At 41.8% G+C, this 27,899-nt stretch overlaps 1 protein-coding gene across 3 annotated transcripts; it reads right to left on the bottom strand.

Annotated features, from left to right (window-relative positions):
• Positions 1-39: 39 nt before the first annotated feature.
• Positions 40-27,899, bottom strand: grid2ipb (glutamate receptor, ionotropic, delta 2 (Grid2) interacting protein, b). 3 transcript variants are annotated; one of them, XM_049014797.1, is made up of 23 exons: positions 27,434-27,899; positions 25,967-26,220; positions 25,239-25,571; positions 24,858-25,012; positions 16,675-16,947; positions 15,705-15,790; positions 14,031-14,100; positions 13,304-13,603; positions 13,042-13,193; positions 12,088-12,222; positions 10,477-10,577; positions 10,254-10,392; positions 9,499-9,815; positions 7,659-8,486; positions 7,279-7,366; positions 6,363-6,452; positions 5,938-6,134; positions 5,649-5,804; positions 4,658-4,744; positions 3,814-3,943; positions 3,375-3,493; positions 2,273-2,437; positions 40-2,047 (listed from the first exon to the last, which is right to left on the bottom strand). In XM_049014797.1, the coding sequence occupies exons 1-23, from the start codon at positions 27,516-27,518 to the stop codon at positions 1,976-1,978; spliced, it is 4,332 nt and encodes a 1,443-aa protein (XP_048870754.1). In that variant the 5' UTR covers positions 27,519-27,899; the 3' UTR covers positions 40-1,975. The 3 variants fall into 3 exon arrangements, with proteins under 3 accessions (XP_048870754.1, XP_048870755.1, XP_048870756.1); XM_049014798.1 differs by having other exon boundaries at positions 12,088-12,219; XM_049014799.1 differs by lacking the exons at positions 10,254-10,392; positions 10,477-10,577.

The raw sequence follows: 27,899 nt of genomic DNA, 5'->3' as shown, positions 1-27,899 counted from the left end.
CAGTCAACAGAAACTGTAGAAAAAACAACAACAAAGGTATTAGAATACATATAGAATGTTTATTTTCCAGAACTAGCTGTCTTTGCTGTACACAATACAAAATAGGTATCTTGTATCACAAGCCATAATGTGGCCTGTATTATTTCAGACCAATATTGAACATTTCACAGTAGCAGCACACCTCTACTTAAACATAAAATTAACAAAAAAAAATGTAAAAGCAGCAAACAGTTTGATTTCAATTTATATTTAATATATTGTTGAATAAATTAATCTATATTCAAATAAATTCATTTAACTAACCATATTTAGAATTTGTAAAATGATCTGATCATTAAACCTGAAAACGCTAAGAGTTCTATTTCTTTCTGAAATTATGAAAGTTAATCTATAACCTATTAACATATATTCTGAGAATCCATGAGATATATGCCAAAATGTTTATGTCAGCTATATGGATTTTAAAACAAAATGTATCATTTCCAATTCTGTTTTATTTGAACAAATCCATAAGAGCAGGTATTGAGCTGCCCGGAAATAAAGCAGGTTAGTTTTAATGCTACGTTGATGTTGTTGGGACACTGCTTGTACGCAGTTGTCCAGTGAAATTCTCAGGTGTAGCCAGTGAAAATAATACCTATTACCTTTGGCTGGAGGTGTTGGCACGCGGTGGCCACATACCGCCTTATCAAATAGCATGGGCTTCTTAAGTTATATTATTATTTGTGGCACTACAGAAGATCATTCCTGTAAACCTGAAGCACATCAAGCAATACCAAAAATGAAAAACGACTGCATGCACAGTAAGACCTGTTGGGCTTCACATACTTGCGCTTTCCAGTGTCTGAAGCTGTGAAGGAGGTTATAATGCATAATACTCAGGCAAGGGGTGAGAACCAGCACAGGTATATCACAGTAATATTTTCATATCCCAGTCTCTGACTGTGTGTGCATTGCTGTATTAACCTCAGCTTAATATGCAAAAAATAAATTATCAACAAATAAAAATTGGGTTGAACATTTTGTATACTACTGTGATATATGAATATGGTCTCATTATCCAGTTATAAAAATCAATTGCAAAGGACATTCCAGTGAAACAGTAACGCTATGCAAGTATCGTAATGTTCATATTGTTTTGCTTGTACCTTTAGTCCATGATGTAGTGTATTATGTTATACTGCGATGTATAATGTACGATTATACCATCATTCTTCATTTCTGAATTAAACGTTAGTGGCCTTATACTATGTTAGTATAATGGATGGACTGTTTCCTCACACCTGCAGAGGGTTAATATCCCACCTCTGCTCTGAACGTACGGAAAACCAGCAACTTCTACCTCTATATATCATCACATGGCAGAGGTGTGATTCCAGTAATTCTCCATGTTTTACGCAACACTGTTAGCCAGTGAGGCACCTTATCACCCACCTGTAGACATATAAACAATTTTTATTTTTTACATCGTTTTTTTTTTTTTTTTTTAAATAAGTGTCAGTTTGACAGTTCATCATCCTTTGGCGATAGAAGAAAAGAAACAGCTGATCGTCCTTCGTACGACCTCTGAGACATAATACCGTTTCAGCCAATCCAGTGTATGAATGATTTGTTCATCCTGTACCGAAAAATAACTCTTTGTGTTGTGTTCCAGTGTCTATCTGATAAGCTGCGTCTTTCAAATAATCTGTAATGGACTTGTGCGTTTCAACCCACTTTGAATGATCCTAGTAATAAACGCTTGCTGCCACTTGATCTGCCGTCCCACTTTACATTTAAATATAAAACAATCTTCTATAAATAGATGTTATTACCAGACAAGACATGTCTGAAATACTGTATATGGAGTTATGTTAATTTTCCCACACGAAGCTGATATTCTCCGAGGTAAGTGAGTTCTCCAGTAGTCATGAAAGTGCTCTGTGTGTCCCCTTGACACTGGCATGAGTGAGATGTGAAGGCTGCCAGCCGGCTCTCACCAGGCCAGGGGTGAAGTCATGTGGGAGCTCCTGCTGTATTCCACAACCTGGGTCTCATGAAGCGCTCTCTGCAAAACAGCCCATTACTGACAAGCACTGGGGCAGACATGACACTGACATTATGCATGCAATGCTGGATATGCCATCAAAATAGCATTGCTAGTTTCAACACATGACATTTCTTTGTTATATTTTTATTACCCTAGGAGATGTTTAGCAAAAGCAAAAATCCCCACCTAAAAGCAAAATGTCTGTTTGTTTCACATTGTATTGTGGCTAATGCACCAGCTCACCTCAAACTTTGAGATGAATTCAGCGAAAATACCAAAGAAGGCTTCTGTGGTGGTGGCCTTGCTGTCTTCTCCAAAGTAAGACGCAACCTTGGAGAATTCATCTATGGCACGGTGCTGCAGGGAATCCAGAGACTGCACTGTGGGATGGCAGTTCTCTAAGAAGCTCTGACAGACCCGTCAAGGTGCCAGTCGCAAGCCGTCCATGTACAACAGCCCTACAAAGCACAAATCTCAAAGAAGCTCTGCTTATTTGAAAGAGAACAGCTCTGTGCTGTTCTGGATTCCGATAGCAACGTCATGTAACAGTCATATAATACACATAATATAAATATGTTGTATAATATTTGAATCACATTATAAACAGAACAGTCAGTGTTAGTGTTTGGACTTCATGTTTTCCTATGCAGAATATTAAACTATAGTTTACAAGTTATTTAATTACATGTCCATCATTAAGTGTATCTTGCAATTAACACAAGACTTGCATTAGATGATTCTTCATTTAAACATACAGAATAAGGGGATTTCTTTTCCAATAGGCTTTTTTGTCAATAGATAATGAACATTTCTGAGCATTTATTTTAAATTGGCTTGGTTGCCCATAAATTGGCTTGGTTGCCCATTAAATCCAACCATCCATCTTCTAATTGCTCATCCTGGGCAAGCTCACAAGAAGTTCGGTTGTGCTTTGACTTGAAAATTATCAATCAGGCCAGGATTCAGACACAAAGTTTTCAGGCCCAAGCCAAACCGCGAAGAGATGGTTCGCCATTGTAAATTATGTGAGCTGTACCAGAGCTGTGCATGCGCTGATGATGCTCTGCTCACTAAGCCCTGCTCACTAGCAGAGCCAAAAGCATGACTAAATAAGAGAGAGAGACAAAGAACAGGTGATCTGCATCGATACGCATGGATATAGTCTATATATCATTCATTATTAGTATTTTCACACATCACAATGTATTGATGCATTCCCAGTAACTCAAAATTTGAGTTGCTACTTTACTGTTCATTTTCAGATACTGTCCAAAATCAATATCCTTGTTATGTTTTGCTCTGACTATCTGTAATGCAGCTGAAATTTGAGACATGTAAAGGATACAATCATCACAGCAGCAAAGTGATCTTCATCATTAGTAGGCATTTTTTGGCAGGCGATCCTGATATCCTTGATAGTTGAATGAATATCGTGAAGGTCTGCTGTAATGGATTTCTGATTGACTGATGGGAGAGTGGTATTAAATGCATTAGCAGGAAGCCACTATGGGAACCAGAACTAATTAGTATAGTCACAATTTCGACTGATATCACTGACCCGGATGCTTTCTTCAAGTCTATTTTTACTGTAAACAACTTCTAGTAATCTGTTTTTTTAGGTAATTGCAGGTGTAAAAGGAAACACAATCTGCCATTAGCATAATTTAAAAATAAATATAGTATCAAGTTGATCCAGCCCAAGACACTGAGACCACATATGTTCATTTTCACCACAAGCACAGATCATGCACTTTTGGACAGAAGATCTTGCAGAGTTCTGTTACCTTTGGCAGCAAACGGCACAGTTGAAAGATCCTTGGCAAAGCCTACAAGCTCTGGAAAGTGTTGGCTTAATGATTTGGCGAGAATGTGTAGGAAAGTTGATTTTCCATCCACAGTTTTTGTCGTGCTGAGCTACAAGAAAGAAGAAGTGGTTCAACGGGCGACAAATTACTTCTTAGATACAACTAAAAGTAGATTTCCAGGCCAATAGTTGAAACAGCTCTTGTCTTCATTTATCTATCTCTGAAACTGCTTGCCTAATGTAGGCAAACATTCACATACACACACAAGTTAGAGACGCCAGTTTACCTAAACTACATGATTTCGACAGTGGGGGAAAAAAACACAAAGAGAAATAATAATAATAATCAGGAGAAAAACAGTAAGGACTCCTAACTAGTGACTCTATGCAGATTTTTTTGTTACCATTTATGGAATGATTGTTTATTTCTTGCTTGAAACAAACATCTAACTAGTTGTAGCCATTAAAATGTCCTGCGACAGAAGTTCTACTGAAATGTCATGTTAACCTACATTTACAGCAGTGATAATGAACTCATGTACTCCAGAATACTGTACAAAATGTTACAAAAATCTCCCATAGGATAAACCAGTTAATAATAGGATTGGGCCAATTTACCACAGAATCCTATAATAAATGTCCTACATGACATTTTTGAGGGTACAAAACCACACTTACTAAAACTTGAAAGTCAGGTGTAGTTATTTATCCTGTTAGTTTGTGTATTCAGGTGAAGGTTAATGGGGAATTATGAATCCTGGGATATTATAAAACAATGGTAACAACTAGCTATGTTTTTTTCCATTGTAAATACGTGCACATACCTCAGTGAGGAAGTTTATTTTAAATCCTGTGGTTTTGTTGGTCTTTGGCTGACCGTTGTTCAGGTAATTCCCCATTGCTAGCACAAACTGTTGAAGAGAGGTATGGAAACATTTAGATTTCAAAAATATAAAAACGAATTAATCAAAAGTTAGAATATAAACTGGCCTTTTAGAATTAAAATTTAGGTAACATTGTTTCAAAAGGATTACTCCTTTCCTGTGTCAAACTATTCACAACAATTTTTTTTTTATTCTTAAACACCACTGATTGCATGTAACCAAAATCAATGTAACTGTAACAGGTTTAGTTTTGCCCCTGACAAATTTTATGTGTTTGTATGTATGTATACATACATTCAATTCAATTCATTCATTCATTCAACAATTGTTTGTTTATTTTGCTGTGGCACAAATGGCAGATCATTTTGATCAGGGGAGGCAATAGGACACAATGCCCTGTGTTGTAACACAGTGACACATTACTCCTGTAATCATCATCAAAATTATCTGTAATTTGTGCCACAGTAGCGCTTCTGTTGGTCTGTACCATGCAGTATAGCCTTCATTCGCATCTCAAATATCAGTAGGTCCTGGCTACCTAACACCTTGTTGGTGGTCTCTCCCTCCTTGGACCACTCTCAGCAGGTACTCACCACGGCTGGCCGCAAGCATCCCACAAACCTTGCCGTTTTCGAGATGCTCTGATGCAGTCATCTGGCCATAATGATTTGGCCCATGTCAAAGTCACTCAGATCTCTATCCCTGGCCATTTGTTCTGCATTCAACATGTTGACTACCAGTACCGAATGTTAGCTTACCGTCTAATATATCCAACACCTTGACATGCACCGTTTTTACGAAATATTCAACGTTACTCACTTCAGCTGGGGGTGGTCATAACGTTTTGGCTCACATATATATCCTTAATTTCATTATGGAAAAAAATGTACAATAAAGTAAATAAAGGTCAAAAATATAAGCAATGTAAAACCTCAAGGATCTTGGCCAGTCTCTTGCTGTTCCTCAGCTCGATGGACGCCTTCTGAATGTACTCGTAGCTGACCCTTAAGTCTTCTGTCTTCTCCTGCAGCGTTGTCTTGAAATGGAGGCTTCTCAGACGTGTCTTATAATCAGGAACTGACAGCATCTGTTACCGGCCACAAACAAACAAACACGTACAAATTATTCTTGGCAGGAGCCAACCGGAATGCCAGCCAAAAGTGCAGCCAGCCAAGACGGTCTGCAGTAAGCTGGAGGGGATCCCCGAGCTGATGAGGCACCTGTAGAACAAACTGGTCGGGCTCGCTCAGCTTGCTGGGATTGTGGCTGTACGGCTCGTACTGCTTAACTTCGTCCTCGTCGGGAGCGTATAGCAGCAGCTGCCTGATGTGTGAGGGCTCCAGCCTCTCTGTCATCATGGTCATCAGGACCTGCCGCAGCTCTGCGGGGGACAGCTTCAGGTGCGCGATCAGGATGGCTGTGAGGAGCAGCCGGACAGGTTAGACACAGCCTCTGAGGAGGACGCCGCATCACACACGAGCACAAAGCCATAGCGGGCAAATCTGAAAGTAAAGTGTCGACTGATGCAGTTAATTGAGTGCAAAATCAAAGATGGCCGCCGAGGTCATTCATTGGGCAGCCGTGTCAGGTGATCGCCTGACACGGGGCAGTGATCTGTCCGCTGACGTGATGCAGTCATACTCACAGGCATTGTAGGCCTTTTTGTGTGAAAGAATCTCCACCACGTCTTTCTTTTTAAAGGTTTCGGGCAGGATGGTGGGTTCTGGGGAAGAAACTGACATGTTTAATCACAGTGTAAGGACGTGCGTTCTTGGCACCGGGTGGCCCCTACAGACAGTTCATCTCTAGACAATGTGAAGAGTGAGGTGCCAGTATGGAGAACATGGATGGCGTTTCTCAGAGGCTTTGAATAGATGAATTCAAAGGTCTCCAGAGAGAATGGCCACCTTGAGCAGAAACTGTAAACACAAGACAACATAAATCAGGCAAGTAGTGGTAAGATGATCTAGACAAACAGTTTAATGTTGGATATTCATTTTACCTTAAAAGTTACATATTCAATTAATCAATTATATGACATATATTATAGAATTTCCTGTGTTAATTTTCTTTTTTAGATTTTAATGAAACATACTCTATATATGTTTTTTGTACTGCCATATAATAATATGGAATAAATTCATATATATATGAATATATATATATACACTACTGTAATGAGTCAGATGAAGTACCTCATAGTCTATACCAGGTGTATCAGTATGTATCAAACAAACTTGTACTGATGCAAACACATGCAAGTCTGTTTTGACTCATGTCTACATTGTATTGGAAAGTACAAGAAATTATATTTATAGTGAAAATGAGAGGCAAACTACAAATATTAAGCATTAATATTCATGGTAGATAATGCAGATCAAGAGGAGGATTTGCCACCCCATCTGGTTAAATCCAACTGGACAGCAGCAGCTGTTCTGTGTCCAAGGATGGTGTGCAGAGTATTAGCTGTGCTGATATGAGCCACTCGGGACGCTGTTCACTCTGGACATGGTGACGCAATGAGGATGAGAGCGTGTGAGCATTTGCATAAAACCGCTTACTGGTCTTCCTCTGTGTTCCGAAGTGGAGCTCTAAATCAAGGTACTTCACCATGTCGCTCAGCTTGTCGTAGTCAGAGTCCTCACCGAGCTGAAAGGCCAAGTCCTTTACGTCAGTTATCTGCTCTCGGGTCATTTTTATCAGATGACTAAATGATGATTTCACACTAGTGACCAGAATTGTGGAAACGCCAAGCATTTTTAGAACTATGCTTTAAAAATTACTACACGGATATTGGCGGTAATGTTTATGAACAATCAAAGAATGTCACAAATATCATACAGTAGATGATGAGTAACTGGAATAAAAGCAGTAATACAGTTGGACGTGTTTCCACAGTTTTGGCCACTAGTATAGAGTGTTAGCTTGAGGAGGTGCCCACCTGCCCCCAGATGGTTCCCTCGGAGTTCTCCACCTGCTCCCACCGTAGCCGCTTCACGCTCATGTGGTTGGAGTCTGGGGTGTAGTGAGTAGACTGTGGCAATGGAGGGGGAATGCAGGGAGGGGGGGGTGGCGGGGGCACAGGCGGCGGGTGCAAAGAGCCCGACGGGCTCAGGTCACCTGACATCATGCCGTCGTGGTGGAGAAGTGGGTGGGGGCTCTCGTGGAGCTGATGTGCAGCCTGAGATGGGTGGGAATAGTGCACCTGTGACTGGGGGGCAGGTTTGGGTGTGGTTCTGTGGGCCTGATGGCTCGTGTGGCGCTGGATGGAGCGCTGGGCACGCTCGAGCGGGTGCATGGGCTGGGGAGACGCCTGGGGCGACGGGTAACTCTGGGGACCCGGGTAAGGCTGGCTCACTTGTTGGAGACCTGGGTCACTCGCATAGCTGGCCTGGGAGACCAGGGGAACATGGGGCAGGGTAGATGCATGCATCGGCTGGGCCTGGAGGTCCTCAACGCTCGGCGGCCTCTTGTGCAAAGACTGCCGGGTGGGAAGGTGAACCCGTGGGGGAGGAGGTGGTGGAGGAATGGGGTAATGCTGGAAGGGCAAGTAGGGTCTAGGGATATGCTCTGGGGAGAAGCTGACAGGCAGGGGGGGGTCATTAAACTGTATGGGCGGGGGCGGCGGGGGGCTCTGGGGAGGCGGGGGAATGTGGTCAGAGCTGGAGGAGTAGGTGAGGGAGACCCCATCTTCACTACTGCTCTGATGCTCATTGCTGCTCAGCTCGTGTGGTAGGTAGCTTGCCTCTTGCTCATCCTGGAAGCTCATCTAGAAAACAGTCTGATGTCATTTTCACCCACATTTAGACTCCATTTCTTTTTATTATCTTCACTTGTTTACCCCAAGTAGCTTTCATGAATATATATTTCATCAGTTATATAGGAGCAGGTAACAAGGTTTCCAGTACAAATGAGCAGATAGATAGATAGATAGATAGATAGATGGATGGATGGATGGATGAGTAGATGGATGAGTAGATGGATGGATGGAGGGATGGATGAGTAGATAGATAGATAGATAGATAGATAGATAGATAGATGGATGAGTAGATGGATGATGGATGGATGGATAGATAGATAGATAGATGAATGGATGGATGGATGAGTAGATGGATGAGTAGATGGATGATGTATGGATGGATGAGTAGATAGATAGATAGATAGATAAATAGATAGATAGATAGATGAATGGATGAATGGATGAGTAGATGGATGGATGGATGGATAATTGATGGATGGATGGATGAGTAGATGGATGATGTATGGATGGATGAGTAGATAGATAGATAGATAGATAGATAGATAGATAGATAGATGGATGAGTAGATGGATGGATCGATGGATAATTGATGGATGATGATGGATGAGTAGATAGATAGATAGATGGATAGATGGATAGATAGATAGATAGATAGATAGATAGATAGATAGATAGATAGATAGATAGATAGATAGATAGATAGATAGATGAATGGATGAGTAGATGGATGGATGGATGGATGGATGGATAATTGTTGGATGGATGAGTAGATAGATAGATAGATAGATAGATAGATTGATAGATAGATAACTTTATTAATTCTGAATAATCCTTTAAAGACAATTAAAAACAACAAAATACTGAGCTAGAAAACCGTGGATAAACAAAAGTGAGCATAAATGCAGTTAGGATATCTGAGATTTAAAAAAATGAAATAAAAGATACTAATAAAAGATGAGCTCAATCCATAGGTTAGCTTCATATTTATTCATTTATTCATTTTTGTGGCTGGATTACCAACCTCCTCATAATCTGTTTCCAGGGCCATGAAGTCATCTACGTTCACGCCAGAGTGGCCCAGCTGCTCATTCAGGGCATCCAGGAACTTGTCCGTGTCCTTGCTGCGAGGTGGTCGTGAGAAGGTGAACAGCTTTTTCCGACGGGACGGCGGGCTGGGGGGATAGTCCTCAGGCTCCGGGGAAGGTGGGGGGCTGTCCAGACTAATGTAAGGATTAGGATCAGTGCTCCCTGGGGAGGGAATAGCCTGTGGATAGTCTCTAAACTGGGGACTGGGCAAGGGTTCCGTCCATAAGAAAGTGGGGGCAAATTTTCCGTAACCTAGAGAGCAAAACACAATTCAGCTCAGACTGACACATATTTGTACAAGTACTTGCAAGCTCTCGTCCTTTCTTGATAGTCTGTGTAACGGAGCATAAGCAGAGCTTAGTTAATAAACAATTATATTGCAGCAGAGAATGCCAGCATTATATAATTGGTCATAATGAAGACGAACTCACATGACGCCACTGCATCAATAAGCTGATCACTTTAGTTTAGATCACTGTTTCCCAATCTGGTCCTCAGGAAGTGACAGTCGGTCCATGTTTGCTCCCTACCAGGAACTGGGAGGCAGCAAAAGCATGGACTGTCTGTGGGTCGCAGAGGACTGGATTGGGAAACACTGGTTTAGAGTGTCAGTATCTCAGAAACGAATCACACCACAGATAAACATCGTCTGTCAAACGCACGTATGGCTGAGTGGAAAGCGTAGTGTACCTTTGTTAGTATGCATGGAGGGGCAGAGGGACTGTGCATGGGCTTCTGGACCAGAAAGATCATCTCGAGCAGGTGGAGAGTCACTCAGAAGAGACCCCCCCCCAGTCACGCTCTCGATCTCGGCATATTCTCCTGACATCTATGGGTTGGCGTATGGTTGGATTATTGAAAAAAGAATCTCCCAGAAGGCGTTCACATGCATGCGTTTGTAGGAATTACCCACGTTCTTTAGGTTTGAGGTCTCTGGGAGGGATGTGCCATCACCGGATTGCCTCTCTCCTGGACCCAGCCTCATCCCCAACTCCACAGAGTTACTATAAATTCCTGAGAACCAGAAGAAGTGGTCTCCGAGACACGTGCACAGCCAGATGACACATCCTCAGACGGAAGCTATGCTAGACATGCTGGATCGTATAGAGAAGCAGGACAGACCATACACAGGCTGACACCTGCCAGAAGCACATGTGCCGTTGCATTGCTGTGTACCCAGGGCCTCTGCATACCCACGACATTGACATTGACATAGCAGCACAGCATGCGTGTTCTCTTATTAGCTAACCAATTAAAAGTAACCAGACATCTCATTTTCCTCATATCATTATTGTCATTTTATCACTTTAGTTGAGGTTTTTCCTCATTGGGATCTAATTCAGCAGGTAAATTTACTTTCAATTCACTGGCAGGCTACATGAAATGCATTAACATCTTTAGGAAGAGTCAATACGAAAGAAAATAAGTATTTTCTTTCTGCAGTATTGAATGACTTTAGCAGCGTGATCACAGACAGCAGGGAAACACCTACAGCTTTGGACAGCATGACTCCTGACTACACTTGTTTTTTCAAATTCTACAGCTGTATAAAAGCAGACGTGGATAGCTCCGGTCCAGGAAGTAAAAACCCAGACCAAGATTTTGTTTCAACCAACCAGCTGTGTGACTGTGACTCTTTACACTCAACTGATTGGTTGAAACAAAATCTTGGTCTGGATTTCTGGACTTGAACTATCCACCTCTGGATAAAAGTGACAGATTGTATTACTGGATATTACTGCATGATTTTCAAAACTTCAAGACTGCAAACCAGTTTTATTTGTATCTCATTGTATTAAATTATGGTCATTATTTATATTCAAGCTAAGTTGATTAATTAAATTCTCTTTTTGTACCATGAAATTTATTCAATGTATATGATTTATCCCATAAGACATTACATGCTTCTGTATGACCAAGTTTATGAATTTGCCTTTACGTCTGTGTGGATGAGAACTACACTATTTGGTAAAAAGCAACATTGTAGCAGTTGCCCAATGGCAGTGTGTAGACCAGCCCAACAAGGATTAAAACAAGCATCAATCTCACCAGAAAATCAGGACAAGAAAATAAGTCCATCACATCTCCTACGTGATGTGAGCCCCATTATCATCGTTATTATTTGTGATAAAAAGCTATTTTCCTGCCCAACAAACCAGCTTTCTACTAATTAGAGGACCTTGGTAGTAGAAGAGTCTGATAATAAAAATGCTCTCACCCACACAGGATAAACAAATCAAAACCTTCAAGATGCTTCCCACACACGGAACTCGACTTGCCGCAGTGTAAGAAAATAACAGAGTTCGTTTAATATACATCTGAAGGAATTCACAATAACCCTCAGCACATGTTCTTCAGCAAATGCGACCCGAGTGTCAGAAAGCCTGCCATAGGGTTCGTATGAGGAGAGGGGAACTCCGTCTGCAATACTTGAGCTATGCTGGAAACGTTAAAGTCACAGCTGTAATTCACCACAAAGAAGACATTTATGCAGCGATTTCGACAGGTATGGAAGAGTGAGTACCCATTCCCAGGTGAGTGCCTATGACTGAGTCATCCGTGCTCCTTTCACGCACACTGGTCTTGTAGGTGGTTCCGGTTACTTTCACAGAGCTGCTGCGCCTGTGGGGGTCTGGGCCAGCCTCAGCCTCCTCTGCTGCTGCCAGAACATAGACAGGACACAAGGCTTGAGAAGTTAACACATGATGCCTGCAGGGTAGAAGACACTTGAAAGCCATGGGTACGAGGACGTACCAGTGTTTCTGGTAAAAAAATAAATAAATACTAGTAGGTGACTTCAAATAAAATAAGTCCCATCAAAAGACTCACATTCATAACACAAAAAAAGAATAAATAAATATTACACAAGCCTACGTTGTAACACATAAACACCAAGAATTTCCTCCAGCTTCACACATTTTCAGATGAAATAAAATAGAATGAAAACTATTTGCAAAGAAACCAAAAAATACATGTAGGCCTGTCTGGCTGTAGCATTTTAATAATGGCATTCTGCTACTGACTTGAAGTCAAGCAACTTCCCTGTGCTACAGGCCACAGACTCTGTGACGTCAGAATGTATCTCAGACTCACCGTCGTCACTGTCATTAGACCTGCTTGGTTTCAGAAAATACTTTTTAAGGTTTGCTTATCTCGCCAAGTCTGATCTCTCTCACACGTCACTGTTTGTTGGTATGTGACGCACGCTTTACCAGAGTAAATAAATCAAATAATGGTTGTTTCGTTCCACATATTGGCAAGCCTATTGGCTCCACGTTCATAAAAAAAGTTATATTTGAAAATTCATTTTTAAAATAGAAGGATATGTGGAAATTTCATTTTTTCAGTTCAAGTTGTGCTTACAGGGAATTGTTTTCACCAGACAGAATGATTGGAGAGATGTAAATTTGTTGGAATTCAATAGATTTTCCCAGGTGAAGTCCGGTAATTACCGAATGACGGAAATTATGATACGCACCCGCCATTCTGTACCCAAGGAAGCGAGAGATCTTCTGCTGACAATGCTCCTGTTCCTCATAGGTCAGCAGCTGGAAGATGAAGCGCCAGATCACCTGCTTGGCTGGAGTATCTAGCACGGGAAATACGTCCACAATGAGTGTGTCCACGTTCCTGTACACAAGAGAGTGGAGTGGCCTACGTGAGATCTCGAGCTCAGGCTCAGCAGGCATTTCGGATGTGTCCTGTCAGTCAAACTGTCCTCAGCATCTGTTACCCCCCACCTGTGCTGGAAGAAGGTCTCCAGGGCTTTGCAGATGGTGTATCGTTCCTGAAGGGTAAGGAGGTGCTCCAGCTGCTGGCTGAAGGTGCGCCCGTGGACCCGGATGCTGGATGGCAAGATCTCGGCCACCCACTGCAGGGAGCTCAGCACAGGAGAGCGGGAACGGGAACGAGAGCGTTGGGGGATGTCCTCTTTCTCCGGCTCGGCCAGTGTGAAGGTGAGAGGTCCGTCCTCCACCACCAACGTGGGCATGGCACCACTGCCTTGCAGCATGGACACCACCTTTTCATGGGAGCAGTTCCTGAAGAGCAGACACACAGTCTTCATCTATCTATCAATCTATCAATCTATCAATCTATCAATCTATCTATCTATCTATCTATCTATCTATCTATCTATCTAAATTGTTTCCTTATCTTCATCCCATTATTTTAACTTAGTTTTTTTCACTGATGTGGCGATGATTAAACTGAGAACTTTTTATTTATGCGAATTTGAACATATAATGAGTTGTGATCATTAAAAAAAAAATCAGCAACGGCGCAATGGTTGGCATGACTACCAAGCACACAGGTTTAAAGCCAGATGCTTTAAAACTGTATTAAATAGACAGAATGTGCTTTGCGCCAAGAGTTGCTCGATTTTAATTGAAGAATGGAAATATCTTTTTCTATACAGGTCTGAAAAAGTCTTTAAAACTGTTCTGTGTATAACTTTTAAGTCCGCACCTCATGTCCAGTCCATTGAGAAATAAAATCCGGTCCCCAGGTTTGAGGCCAGATTTCTCTGCTGGACTTCCTGAAGGGCAGCCAGGTAACATAAAGGCATTATTTAATAATTCATTTAAAGAATCAAGCATGCAAACCTTCTGAAACAACAGACCAAGACACAACATTCAGCAGCTTCAGGAAATATAAACGTTAGTATCCCTCATGTAACCACCATGGTCTATTTGTGTTACTGTAGGCTTATTCTTTGATTATAATGGGTGACTTTGCAACAGTGTTCATCACAAAGCTAATTGTGCCCTTTGTAACTCAGGAAAACGTTACCAAGAGGACAATAAATCATGCTTTCCAAGCCAGAGCTCCTGTCTCCCTCCCGTCTTGACACTTGAACTCCTACCTAATTACGTCAATTATATATGCTAAACAAACCTGTTTTAAATTTATATGTTCCGTGCCATTTTACACAGTCCTAATCTTCCCCGTGTTTGTGCATATATGTTTGTCTCACACCTAACAAAGGCATTTTTTAAGGAAACATTTACTGCAACTTTACACAGTGCTTTCCGGGGCAGGGTACTGGAATACAAATAAAACATCCTGAAAAAAATATATAGGTGTGTGCATGTGTGTGTATGCGCATGTGTGAGCGGGTATAGCTATCCTTATGGGGACACAATGTCCCCATAACGTGATAAATATCCGTTTTTTTTCCCTTCTGGTGACCAGTTTCCTGGTCCCCATAAGGGAAAACTCTATTTTATAAAAATCAGTGACTGCAATGAAAAAACTAAAAATTCAAAAACTCTTTGCTTGGTTACTTATGGTTAGCGCAGGGTGGGGGTTAAGGTCATAGTTAGCGTTAGCATTTTTCCCATAGAAGTGAATGAGTGGGCCCCATAATGATAGGTATACCCTACGTGTGTGTGTGTGTGTGTGTGTGTGTCTGTGTGTGTGTCAGTGTCTGTGTCTGTGTGTGCATAAATTCATGCACTGTACCAACATGAGGAAGAAGTTCCTATATGACTGGCTTATTAGGATGGCATGGAGATATTTACTGCGGCTCTTACTATGCAAATGGGAGACTAGGCTGCAGAAGTGAACCAAGGGTTGTCAACTTTCATTTGTCATTCCAGTTTTCTACAATGTGCTGACAGTAAGGCGCCAGTTCAAACGAACAACTGTTTGCTTTGCACAGTAGAAGAACTGCTTTCTCAAATGCCTGTTTCTCATCCTCATCTTCATCACCTTTCGGTTAGTCAGTGACTGTCAGAAATGCAGATACCTCTGGCACACTTAATCTCTGCACATGACATGTCAGTGCTATTAATGGCAATTCCCAGGATTCCTAGCAATGGGAGTAGTATTCGTTTCTGTCAACTCAGAGCCTTAATCCATTTCCCAGTTTCAGTCCTGGCTTTTTTTGGGAACTGGGATATTTTAAAATGTATTGTTATAAGTACACGGCAGCAATCCTGATGTGTGGACAGCTGGACGTCTCATCAGTGACAGTGTTCATTATGTAACTGGTGTCGATCTTTCTCATATGCTCCATAATAAGCATTCTCAGTACTGCCAAAACTGTATTATGAAACACAAAACAGACAAATTATGCAAAAAATGTTGTTTGTATAACAACAAATACATAATCAAAAAACAGATAGCACTGCGTCATACCTGGAAGGACTGAGTCAATCCATACAGGCGCATGTCCGCGCAGCGTAAATCCAAAACTCGTGCTTCCTCTGAATATGCGCACTGTCCTGAAAATAAAAACCCAGGGCTTTACATTGTCTTTAAAAACAAGGTAAATACGATAACTGTAAATTTCTCCCTTCTGTCTGTATACAGTCTTACTCTATTTGGTGTTTTTTTCTTGTGAAGTGAAATATTTTTAATTATACGCAAAGCACTCATGGTATTCTTTAGATTACTGGCAGATATTGCTTGGCTTTTGTGTATCTAGATGGATGCTTAATGCTGATTTGCATGAGAGTCAACAAGTTGACCCTGGCAGCAGTCAGTTTCACTGACATTCAAGCAGCGCTTGTTTTGTTGTTATGGTAACCCTTGAGGATACGCCGCGAGGTACGGTGTTGTAGCTTTACATTAAGTGAAAAAGAAAATGCTTTCGCCATCGTCACCGCCCAGCCTTCCCAGCATGCTTGACCCCGTAACCCCGGTTAAAGGTCCCCTGTGGGAATCTTCATACTTTGAAATTATCCATCTATACACTCCTACCTGAGATCCCAGGGTAAGCACTGCACACACATTTCTCTCTTACATTATAAAGTGTTCTCCACCTTCTCTATGCAATGATCCTTACGTACATCCCAGCCTGAGCATGCTGAGCATGCAGGATATAGCTATCGGCATTTTCGCTCATCTTAATTTTCATACTGCGCACAACTTAAGATCTTTCTGTAAACATTAATAGTGCATAGTTCAATACTTTAAATTATAAATGTTATGTCATATTTATCTCATATTTTCAAACGTCGCTCAGCATCACTGGCTGATTTTTTTCTCTCCTACATTTCAAACAGTTGGCATTTTTAATGATTACTTTTAAAGATTAGTAATCTTTTAAAGATTACTGTTAATTGATAGCATGAGGACCGAGACGGTACGGTTCTGGGGTTCTGACCTGCGGTTGGCTCCCCCAGAGGAGTTCCCAGCGATCAGTGAGGTCGTCTTTCTCAAGCCCCTGCTCAGCGGCGCGTCCTCCTCGCCGCCAGACCGGGGCACGGAGCTGGCTCTGGTGGACACCTGCAGGCGCTCAGGATGGTCCTCGCTGCGGCTGCGGTGCAGCCGGTTCTGCGCCGAGTCATTCAGGCTCTTCCTGCGGTACAGCCGGTTGGCCAGGCTTTGAGAGACGACCTCGTCGAAGCGCTGTCGGTGCTTCTTGGGGATGAAGATCCTGGCAAACATCACACAGGGAGGCGCACGTCAGAAGCACAGCGGGAGCTGTCCATTCGGCCCTCAGCGAAGCACCCCCCGGACCATCAGGAGTCGTCCTTCCTTCTGACTGTGTGCCAAGCACCTGAGCTCATAATGGCACACTTTTTATCCAGGGAGAACTAAACAAGGTGGAAAAGAAGAACAAACTAGATATAGGCACTGTCAAACAAGTGTTACTGTACGTTAAGGTGGCTGAAGCGCCAAATAAATTAATTAATCAGTAATAACCTGATTAAATTACTTAATGAATATTCAGCTATTTTTAAATATATGAATATTTTTTTATAAAATTTATGTTCCGCAAATGGGGAAAAGTGAGTGCAAATCAGTAAGCAGTGTACACCAGTGATCAGTCCTAGTCTTTTTTTTATCCGTAATCCACAAATGCTGATATGGGAAAAAAAGGGGGGGAGAGGGAAATCTCTGTGAAACTAGCAGGTCCCGATGCCGAGTTTGAAGTGTGTGCGTTCCGTCGAGCCAGCGGGTGTGATGCACAGAGAGCGGTCACAGCACGTATGTGGGAGGGAGTACAGTGATACACAGCCACCCCTGGAGAGGAGTTGAATATTTCTCTCTCTCTCTATCTATCTCTCTCTTTTTCTCTCTCTCTCTATCTATCTCACTCTCTCGCATTCTTGCTCCCTCCCTTAGTGCGGTAAATTCTCATTACAAATACTCCTATACGTTTAGCCGCAGTAGGCAGTCGCTCCACCCACGAGGTGCACAGTGGTATGTAAAGCGAACCATCACTTCCCTCTAACGAAGGAGAGCGATAAGCGCTAGCACCCGGCGTTTCAAGGGAAAAGACTGCATTCTGACCTATTGATAAAGTTTTCATGGGTAACGCAGTATTGTTTCAGGAAGCACTTCCCAAAGGCATAGCTTGGATTTGTGACGCAAGAGAATACATTAAATCTATTTTGCCTATGCACACGCAGAATAAGAACAATGGAGAGAACATCACGACACATACAGAACACCTCTTCACTTCCTTCTATAGATTCACTCGACCTTGTTACGTATGTGACTGTGTAAAAATGGAGCAAACTTGCTGCATGCATACAAGTCCATGCTGATGCAGTTAATAAAAGGCTGCCTTTCTGCAGAACTGCTTTCCTGTTGAAGGGCCCACACATATATTACAAACCACTTCTACTTGAAGCATGACTCATTCTAAGCAAGACCATTATTTAGTTATTTATTCAAGAAAATATGTGAGACTCTAGAACAATCTGAAAGGCATCTCTACACAACGACCGTGGTGAGGACACACTGTGCTTTTGCGTTACGACTCTGGACAGCTTCCAAACAAACGCCTCACTTGGCAGTTATTCAGTTTTTAAGTTCTAGAGCTTGTTTATGATTTTTGTTTTACAGTGATAAGTGGTCATTGAATCATTTTCATCCTTTGCTGTTAGTGCTTTTTTGCTTGTTTGGTTTTTTGATGTCTCGCTTCTGGACACCCGCACAACACAATGAAGTACAGTAGAGTGTTGTGGTGGCTGCCCGTGTTCAACAAGTCATATTATTAATTGTCGTTAAATGCGTCCTTCAATACCGTCCTCGTAAGAAAACCTGTAAAATTCGTATCTATTCTTACAGTAAAGCCATGACTTGAAGGAAAATAAACCGAAGCAGAAGTTCAAACCACGCACCCCATGTTTCTTTGACTCTAAGTTCAAAACGTTCCGGAATTATACTGTGATTCTTGTATTTGAAGTAAGAGAAGCGGCTTTTTTAAAATAAAGCAGTAACTATGACTATCAAAGATTCAGCTTCACAGTATCTGTTGTTTTAGTAATAAATTAGAATGACGAATAATGTGCAGGGGCTCACCTTGCGTCTGGATAAAACATCAGCTAATTTCATTAGTCAAAACATTTACAAAAATTGTGAATAGCAAAGTGTCATTTTAAGGAAATGTATTACAATGGGGAAAACGCCTAAGTTCCATCAATCAATTTTCTATACCTGCTTGTCCCATGGGCTGTGGGGGTCCGGAGCGGATCCCAGGGTGGGACACCAGCCTTCACAGGTCAGGGTCTAACGTATAATATGCCATTTGTTTCGGTAGGCTTCTTTGGAATGGCCACCGCCTGCTGTTATTTTGTCCAAACTTTTTTTTTTTTTCTTGTGAGACCCTGATATTAACAAGGAACAAATGTTCATGTGAGTCTGGTTCATATACATATGATGAATAGGCCAGCAATAAAAAAAAAAACGTTAAGGCTGGTCTCCATGGAAACTAGAAGAATACCAGAAGACAAGCTGATTTGTTATCTACAGTTAATGTTAATTTTTTAAAAGTATATCCATGCTTAATTGCTCATTTTAAATGTAAGTTCTGTGTGTAACTTTTTGTTATGTTTTTAATAAATGTATTTCAAACCGTTAGATTTAGAAAACTAATAGTTATTAATCTTTCTAATTCAATATTTATACCTGACAACGTTTAATAACTTTTGCTTATTGCAATTAATTTATTTATATTTAAGTGCTGACTTCACTAGTACTTCTTAAGTTAATGGCCATTTCTACAATTAATATGCATAATTCAGTCTCTGGTTTTCTTTTTCATAAGAAGTAGGTTGTCTAAAATAGAATGGGAAAAGTCCATTGAGAATATTTGGGATGTTAGCCAATTGGAAAAGGGGACATTGTGGACATTGTATGTATAACCAGTCAAGGGTTAAATTGCATCACTATGTTGACCATAAGCATATCAATAGACTTTGAAGAATTTAAGATCCATGGATTGTAATTGTTATTTTATTAATCGTTTTATATTCTTAATTTGCCCTACAGTGGATTGGCATGACATGAAGGGTGTTACTTGCCTTGAGCTGTGCTGCCTTGGATTGACTTTATGATCCTGTACTGGATGAGTAGTTGGAAGAATGATGGATGCATTCATGTAGGAGTCTCCAATTCTGGTCCTGGAGAGCTACTGTCCGGTAGGTTTTCTATCTTATCTGGCTTCTGCTGAGCTAGATCTGTTCTCAGGCAAATACCAGGAGCAGGTGTGGCTCATCAGAAGCCAGGGAGGATAGAAAACCCACTGGACAGTAGCTCCCCAGGACTGGAGTTGGAGACCCCTGGATTAATGGATGTCATATCTGCAATGACTAGCCATCTGATACATTTTAGACATTTTAGGTTCAAGACTGTATGATTTAGAGCTTCAAAATAACATCGAGCAGTGAACAAACCTTCTTGTTAATACATCTACTAAAACATTCTGCACTTTCAGATACATGCAGATAGCTGCATACAGACAATATTTATTTCTCTGTATGGGAAAATGTTATAGCTTTATATGAAACTTGTAGTATATATTATAGTTACGTTATTTTTCAGTTTTTCAGATATTTTCCATTCCGTCAACAATAACATGTTCTGATGCGCAAATGTCAATTAATACAATTTTCATTTACCACTTTCCTTTCATTTACTCCTACTTGATACAGTTGACGTCTTCATGCATAAGTATCTGCCAAATCATCGCAGCTAATTAATTAAAGGTCATCCCAGGACAGGGGCGCCGTAAAGTGTGGGACATTCAAAACGATTCCTAAAAAATTGGAACATAATTGGACTGGTCTGGGTTGGGAGCCCAATATGATATGTTTTCACGGGGCCCAAAATCTCTAACGACACCCCTGCCCTGGGATCAGAAGGGTATCAAGAGCCAAAGTTTAATGGGGGTGGGAGGTGTCAGAATTTCCGGATCAGTGTCATTATTCTAGTAATTTGCATTGCATCAAACAGAAACACTAATAATAGTTTCTTCAAGATACCCAAAACTTTTTTCTCGTTAAACCTAATTAGCAGCAACATATGAAATAAGTAAGAAGAAACTGAGACAGTATGTATAGATCAGCTGTCTGCATTATATTCTAATTGGGTTTTTGAGAGCTCAGTATTCTGTTAATAACTCATAAAAAAGTATGTTTCTGTAAGTTCACACTGGTGGCACATTAAATGTGAGAAAACATGGAGGGTCTTCATGCTGCAACATGATTGAACGGGTGTCTGCATGACCCACATGCCTGACCTTGCGTTTCTTAACTAGAACTAGGTTTCTGGTGCATGTCAGCCCTCGTGCTGCTAGGCGTAATGGCTACCTGAAGAGGAGTTTTAAAGGGGGTCACGATTCCCTTCTGAAATCCCAAGTCTCAGTCACAACACTTCCTGCAGTGACAAAGGAGTAAAATCCAGCCACACGTGTCTTTACAGTCGGCTTGTGCTATTAATGATGTAATGGGACTTTTAATGTGCAGGGTTGCATCACGTGCACATCAAGATATGCTTGCGTGGGTGGAAATGGTCATTTTAAGATTCAGAGCATTGATCCCTATGCTGTTGCTGTCTGAAAAGATGTGTGGGAAACATACACATTGGTTAATGCTTATTTTAAGCAGTATTAGATGGAACACACAGGTAAATATTAGCCTTACTCAAAGTCAATGCTTGCTGAGAGGTTTTATATGCAGCATTGTACATCATTGTTATTACTATTGACAATGACGATGATTCACCAACCAGTGAAATCCAGTATGGAGTGTATTTTTCATATACATGTATGTGAAGGGGTGGCATGATGGTGCAGTGGTTAGCATTGTTGCCTCACACCTCTGGGACCTGGGTTTGAGTCTCTGCCTGGGTTACATGTGTGTGGAGTTTGGATGTTCTCCCCTTGTCATTATGGTGTTTTCTCCGGGTACTCCAGTTTCCCTCCACAGTCCAGAAACAGGCTAATTTGAGTTACTAAATTGCCCGTAGGTGTGCATGTGTGAGTGGCTGGTGTGTGAGTGTGCCCTGTGATGGGCTGGCCCCCCCATCTTGGGTTGTTCCCTGCCTCGTGCCCATAGCTTCCGGGATAGGCTCCGGTCCCCCTGTGACCCAGAAGAATAAGCAGTTTGGAAAATGAATGGATGGATTTATGTGAAGTTTAAGTTATATATTTAAGAGTTAAGTCGAGAAGTTTATTGCCATGTGCATGGTAGAAACAGTCAGTTACACCATACAATGAAAATCTTACTTTAAATGTTTTATCTGGGCACAGTTGACACATATCAAACATAAGACACAATATCAAAGACAAAGTGCAATATAAACAAACAAGCACATGCCTCACCCCCTTATATATTTGTTACATACCTTAAACTTAACATATAACAGGCCCGTCATAGCATCTTATAATAAACCCAATCAATTTCTAAACTGGTTATATCTTGAAGAGTGAAAACACCACTGACATAGACTCACTGACATAGACTCACTGACATAGACTCACAGACATAGACTCACAGACATGCTGCTGACACTCATCTTTTTACACGACTAATCCATTCCAGCCAATATTCCAGCTGCGTCATGGTAACACTTACTGCCTCGGGTGACTGAATATTTTTAGGATACCGCAGACTCCTCCTGATTGAAGGACGTCGTAAAACTTGCCCTTGAATAGAACGGTGACATGAAGACTGCATGAAGGGACTTTATTGGAGGAGAGGAGCGGAGATGGGAGCAGCGGGGTGGAAGTAAAATAAGAGTATGGGGACAAAACAGACAGAGGAAACCATCATGGATACTGGGTCACCTTTGTCTGAGAGGACGACATACTGACGGCCAGAGAAAAAAAAACCTAATGTTACATAATGATGGGGTGTACAGACAAGCTGAACCGAGTGAATAAACTCACCCCCAGACCACCCCCCAGTCTGGATGTGTATTCTGACTTAGGATTCAGTGCCACCTCAAGGCCAATATACTGACAGCATACTTTGCATTTTGTACAGGAGGGACAATACATGGCTAATATGCAAAGTGACAAAGTACAGACTCACAAAGTGTTCATGACACCATATTCTTTGTCATTTAATATTTTATGAAGCACGTTCCACTGTGAATCTGTGAATCCGATTTGCAGATTTTTCCCAGAGGACCTGCATTTATTCACCCCCCCCCCCCAACTCTAGTCTCCCCCTGGATTTAATTAATTACTTTCATTGATTCCCAGATATGTTCCCGAAGTGGCTTCATTTTATGCATTTATGTAGATGGAAATTTGGTGCGGTAATTACGTATGAAAAAACTGCACGAGCAAACTCTTTCTAATGAATTGTACCAAAACACGGATGATTACATCTGGGCCCAGAAGGATGCATCCCTTTCATCTGCCTTTCATCTGCATGTGCGGCTCCTTATTTTCCAAACGTGTGGCTCTTTTTTTTTGTCTTCATGTGCTCATGAACTTGTTGAACTCGAACCTAACACCGCCATCTGTTGTGAGTTTTGCCGGTCACAGGGTACGATGCTGAAAAAGACTGCTGCTCGCTCATAACTAGTGCACAGCAGTAATTACAAAGACCACGGAGAGTAGTCGCCCTAATTTCCTTCCTTAATGGAAAGGCTCCTGGATTAGCTGCAGATCCGAGTTCCTTCCCCCACTCCTCACGTTCCTGCTGCTCCAGATGCAGTCTACCTACATTAGACTCACACGCTGTAGCTTCTCATGGCTCCTTTACAATATGCTCAGGATTTTTAAAGGTCTTGTAGGACATAATTAACTCTCAAATGGCATATCCTCCAGATATCTGTCTCGTCTTTCTCGTACAGTGCAGTAATGCATATAATATATAAGATGACATGTGCTTTTGCCGTTTATTCATATATTGCAACAAAAGCATTCTTGGTTTTACCAGCATTAAGTCATAGCTCATAAATTTATGCATTCAGGAATAATTTTCCAAAATAATGTTTAATATCCCTCATTACTCATATGCAATCATAATTATATATAGTTCTTAAAGGGTGTCCTACAAGGTTATTTGAAATGTAAAATCCATCCATTCATCCATCTATCCATCTTCTAATTGCTTATCCTAGTCAGGGTCATGGGGAGTCTATCCCAAGTAGCACAGGGCACAAGGCTGGGTTAGATCCTGGGTGGCATGACATGCTAGTTCAGAGTAAATACACACACAAGAGGTGCAAGTTAGCCTGACTGCATGTCTTTGGACCTCAAGAGGAAACCGGAGGACCCAAAAGAAACCTGCATGACACGGGGTGCAAACTCCACACATACAGAACAGAGGCTGGATTTGAAGCCCAAGCCCTGGAGATGTGAGACACTGTACCCCACCCCGTAATGTGAAATATATCCAAAGAAATGATCGTATCCTTAATGCATTGCATGCTTAACACAAATGACCTGAACGGCAAAGACATGCTATGGCAAAAGCACACTGTCACTCCAGCTTGTCACTTCTCAGTGGTGACACCCTGCGTGTGACATTCTACATACACCAGTCACCTTTATCCAACCCATGCTGAGCCAGACCTTTCACTGTAAGCAGGCAATAACGCCCACCATAAAAAGGTAGACCCAGAGACTGAAACACAATCTATCCTGCATTTTTTTATACTAATGCTTTCTTGAGAATAGTTCATCTTCCAACTGCCTATCCAGCACAGGTTAGCAGTGCGGGCCTAAAGCCCATCCTCACATGGTGAGGAACACCCTGTAGGCCTCAGAATAACAGTTGTCTGCACGCTATGGGCAATTTAGAGATGTTAGTTCACTTTACTGGAGTGCCCACAGGAAACTAATGGCAACTCCGAAAGCACAGAGCAGTGGTGGGGTCCAAGCCCTTATCCGTGGCGGTTTGAGGCAACAGCGCTACCCACTGAGCCACCATATAGCTGTCAGCATGTGAGTATTATACACAAATATAGGACATCAGTACGTATCATGGAGTTTTTGATGATGGGAGGGGTCAGAACACCAGCGTGTCATAGGCACCTGGAACCACAATAGACACGCCCCCACGCAAGCAAAAGCTTTGTAATCATCTCTATGGTTACCTGATATTGCCAATGAGTTGACGGTGCTCCTCAGTGGTCAGGATGTCTGGCAGGATGGCGGCCAAATATTCCACCTTCCTCTCGGTGGCGTACTGCTTTAGCACTGAGAACAGCCTATTCTTCACCTCGGGCTCGTCTCCCAGGACCTGCTCAATCTGTCACATGCACAAGGGCACTCCTTAACCCACAGGTAGCAGCAAAACCAGCATCAACATCTTCACCACATAAACTGATCTCTGTTTAGGATTTAGAAGTAATATTTACAAGGGAAACGTGGATGCTAAAGAGAACCAGGAAGCTAGTCAACATTCAGACCAGAAACATGAATATTAAGTGAATGAGAAGTCACCAGAAATGGGGTGAGACCAAATCAAGGCTCACCTTCTTGTTAAATTCAATGGCCTTGTGTTTCCGGTCCTGCCGCAGGCCGTCACCGCCCTGGTGGAACTCTTTAATGCTTCCACCAGCGCGGCTCTGCTGGTTTGCCATGCACAGCACGCCCAGCCGCAGCGTGCGGCCCTGGGACGCCTTGATCATGGCTGCGGCTGTCTCATGCTGCCGCACAGGAATCCCATTCACCTCCATGACATAATCTCCTGCTCTCAGTCCACTGCGCCCAGCTGGGGAGTTTGGGGAGCAGTCCTCCACCAGCAGGGGGCAGTCACCAACGATAGTGAAGCCAAAACGACCATCAGGGCCAGGGGTGATGTCTATCTGTAAGTCAGAGAAATTAAATTATTTATCTGGAAAACAAAAAAAAAGCTTCAGAAACTGACTTAACCAAACTTGGAAACCGATACGGTAACACCATACTCTCTGATGTCTTAATTTGCTCATTTTCATATTCTAATAGCAGATGGTATAGGAATAGTTACTGTGACACATTGTTTCTTCTAAGAATTATTATCTAGTGTTATATAACTAATATTTCTACTGCTTTTGGTGTAATTTGCGCAAGAATTTTAATTACATGTAAGCTCAGCACTGAAGAAGCAGGTTTTATGAAGTATGACTGCATGGGATGATGACTGAGTTTCAGCCCACACACACGGAGTGAGTGAGTGAGTGAGAGAGAGAGACATGACCGCTACTGCTAAGTCAGTTCTGACCTGCTGTATGCGTGACACCACGCCAATGCTGGGAGGAATGTTCTTCTGGGCCTGGGCCAGGGCAATCAGGGCCTGCGTGCCGAGAGTGGACACATTCTGCCCTTCGATCTCCAGGACCTGATCGCCTGGCTGCAGCCCAGCGAGGTGTGCACTGCTCCCCTCCTCCACAGACAGGATGTAGCTGGGCCCATTGCCCCCCAGGCGGAAGCCAAAGTCCTCTGGCCAGCCCTGATTGGAGGCTGGCATTGTCAGGACTTCACAGGCGAGAGGACAAGAAAAATAGTTTAAACAATGTAACATTTACCTTTAAAAATGGTAATACAAAAATAACCATTACTGTAACACATCTCGTTATATCACGTAAAACAGGTGTGTGCCGATACGTAACACATAACTGAACATACAGAGAGTACACACACACAACACACCCATTCAGAGGGACAGAGAAGATTATTTAAACAGTGTGTGTCTGCTGAAGACTGGGAGGTCACTGGTTTAAATCCCAGGGTCGGCAGAGAGATTTCACCGTTAGGCCCTTGAGTAAGACCCTTAGCCCCTAGTTGTTCCAGGGACTGTCTTACTGTCTTTCTCAAAAATATACGTCAATTTGGATAAAAGTATCTGCTAAAAAAATACATAAATTGCTTGTTTGATTAGCTAAGGTGAGGCAGCGGGAACTTAAGATGTTACATATAAAATCACTTCAAGCTGAAGTGTGGTTTGTCACATTCACCAGATAACAGAATATCCTGTAATCCTTTATTTCATCCCATTTCCTAAAGGCTTCCCGAGTGCATGTTTCAGTACACAAACTCCCTGTGAACCTTTCCTGGATCAGAGGATGAATGGATAGATGGAAGTATTAATCATGAATTGAATTATCTATTAATGTTATCTGAAGCACAGCATAAACACAGTCTTAGAGTCACAAACACATTCACGTATTTCAAAAGCATGTGCAAATATGAATGATTTTTTTAGTATCACTGCATGTACATAATTGCTAACCTAATATTTAGAGATGGTTTACCTAACTCTCAAACAGCACAGCAGAATTACAGAGAAAACTATAGCTTTACTCACAATGAATATATGAGCCAGATGTTTTCATACATATGAATTATTGGTTCTATGTGCTACATTTGGGTATTAAATAAATTTGTATCAAAGCAAGTCCTGGATTAATACAAATTGGATGCTGGAACCTAGAGAATGTTGATTTATAAAATGATAATACACATAGACAATATTTGCATTTCTTATATATAGAAATATATAGTTTAAACAGAGTCTGAAATGCCTAATTGACAAATGCCATTCATATTGTTTTCTTACTAGTAATTGAATTGTCTATATACATTTCACCGCAAAAAAATAAATAAAAATTGTACTGGACCCAAAGGGTTAAGAGGATTTGTACGTCTCTCCTTTCGATGAAGAAAGAGGAGCCACAACAAACTGACTTACAGAAATCTTTAGATGCATAGCGAGAGCCAGACTTGCTCTGGCGGAGAGAGTGTCTCCCTTTCCGATTTTGCAAAAACTTCTTCATTTTGCTTTGCTTCTGTGAGGCTCCTGTGAGGCTTGAAAGGTATCAAGCAAGCAGATGCCCCATATCCTTCTCATCTATACCATGATGGCGGAAACCCCTGCAGACCACGGCCTCGCTCGGGTGAAAAAGATCCCAGCTCTTAAAAGGCTTCACATCAAAACAGGCAGTCCTGATAAATATCTCCCTTCCAAAATGAGGAAACTAAAAAAGGCGTCAAGAGGACTGTAGCTAACATCCGTAGGCTGTGCATCGCTACTGAAATTCAGCAAATGTGCTGTCATCAGAGTTTGTGTCGTCAAACTAGGACACACTGGCAGGGTTTTCTCTCTTAATAGTTTTCTTGTGGAATGGTACTCCGAAGACCCATTTTTCTATAAATAC

This window comes from Brienomyrus brachyistius, chromosome 5 (genome assembly GCF_023856365.1).
Source record: "Brienomyrus brachyistius isolate T26 chromosome 5, BBRACH_0.4, whole genome shotgun sequence".
Lineage (NCBI taxonomy): Eukaryota > Metazoa > Chordata > Actinopteri > Osteoglossiformes > Mormyridae > Brienomyrus > Brienomyrus brachyistius.
The sequence above is the reverse complement of the archived record's forward strand: the minus strand, read 5'-3'. Positions and strand labels throughout refer to the sequence as shown.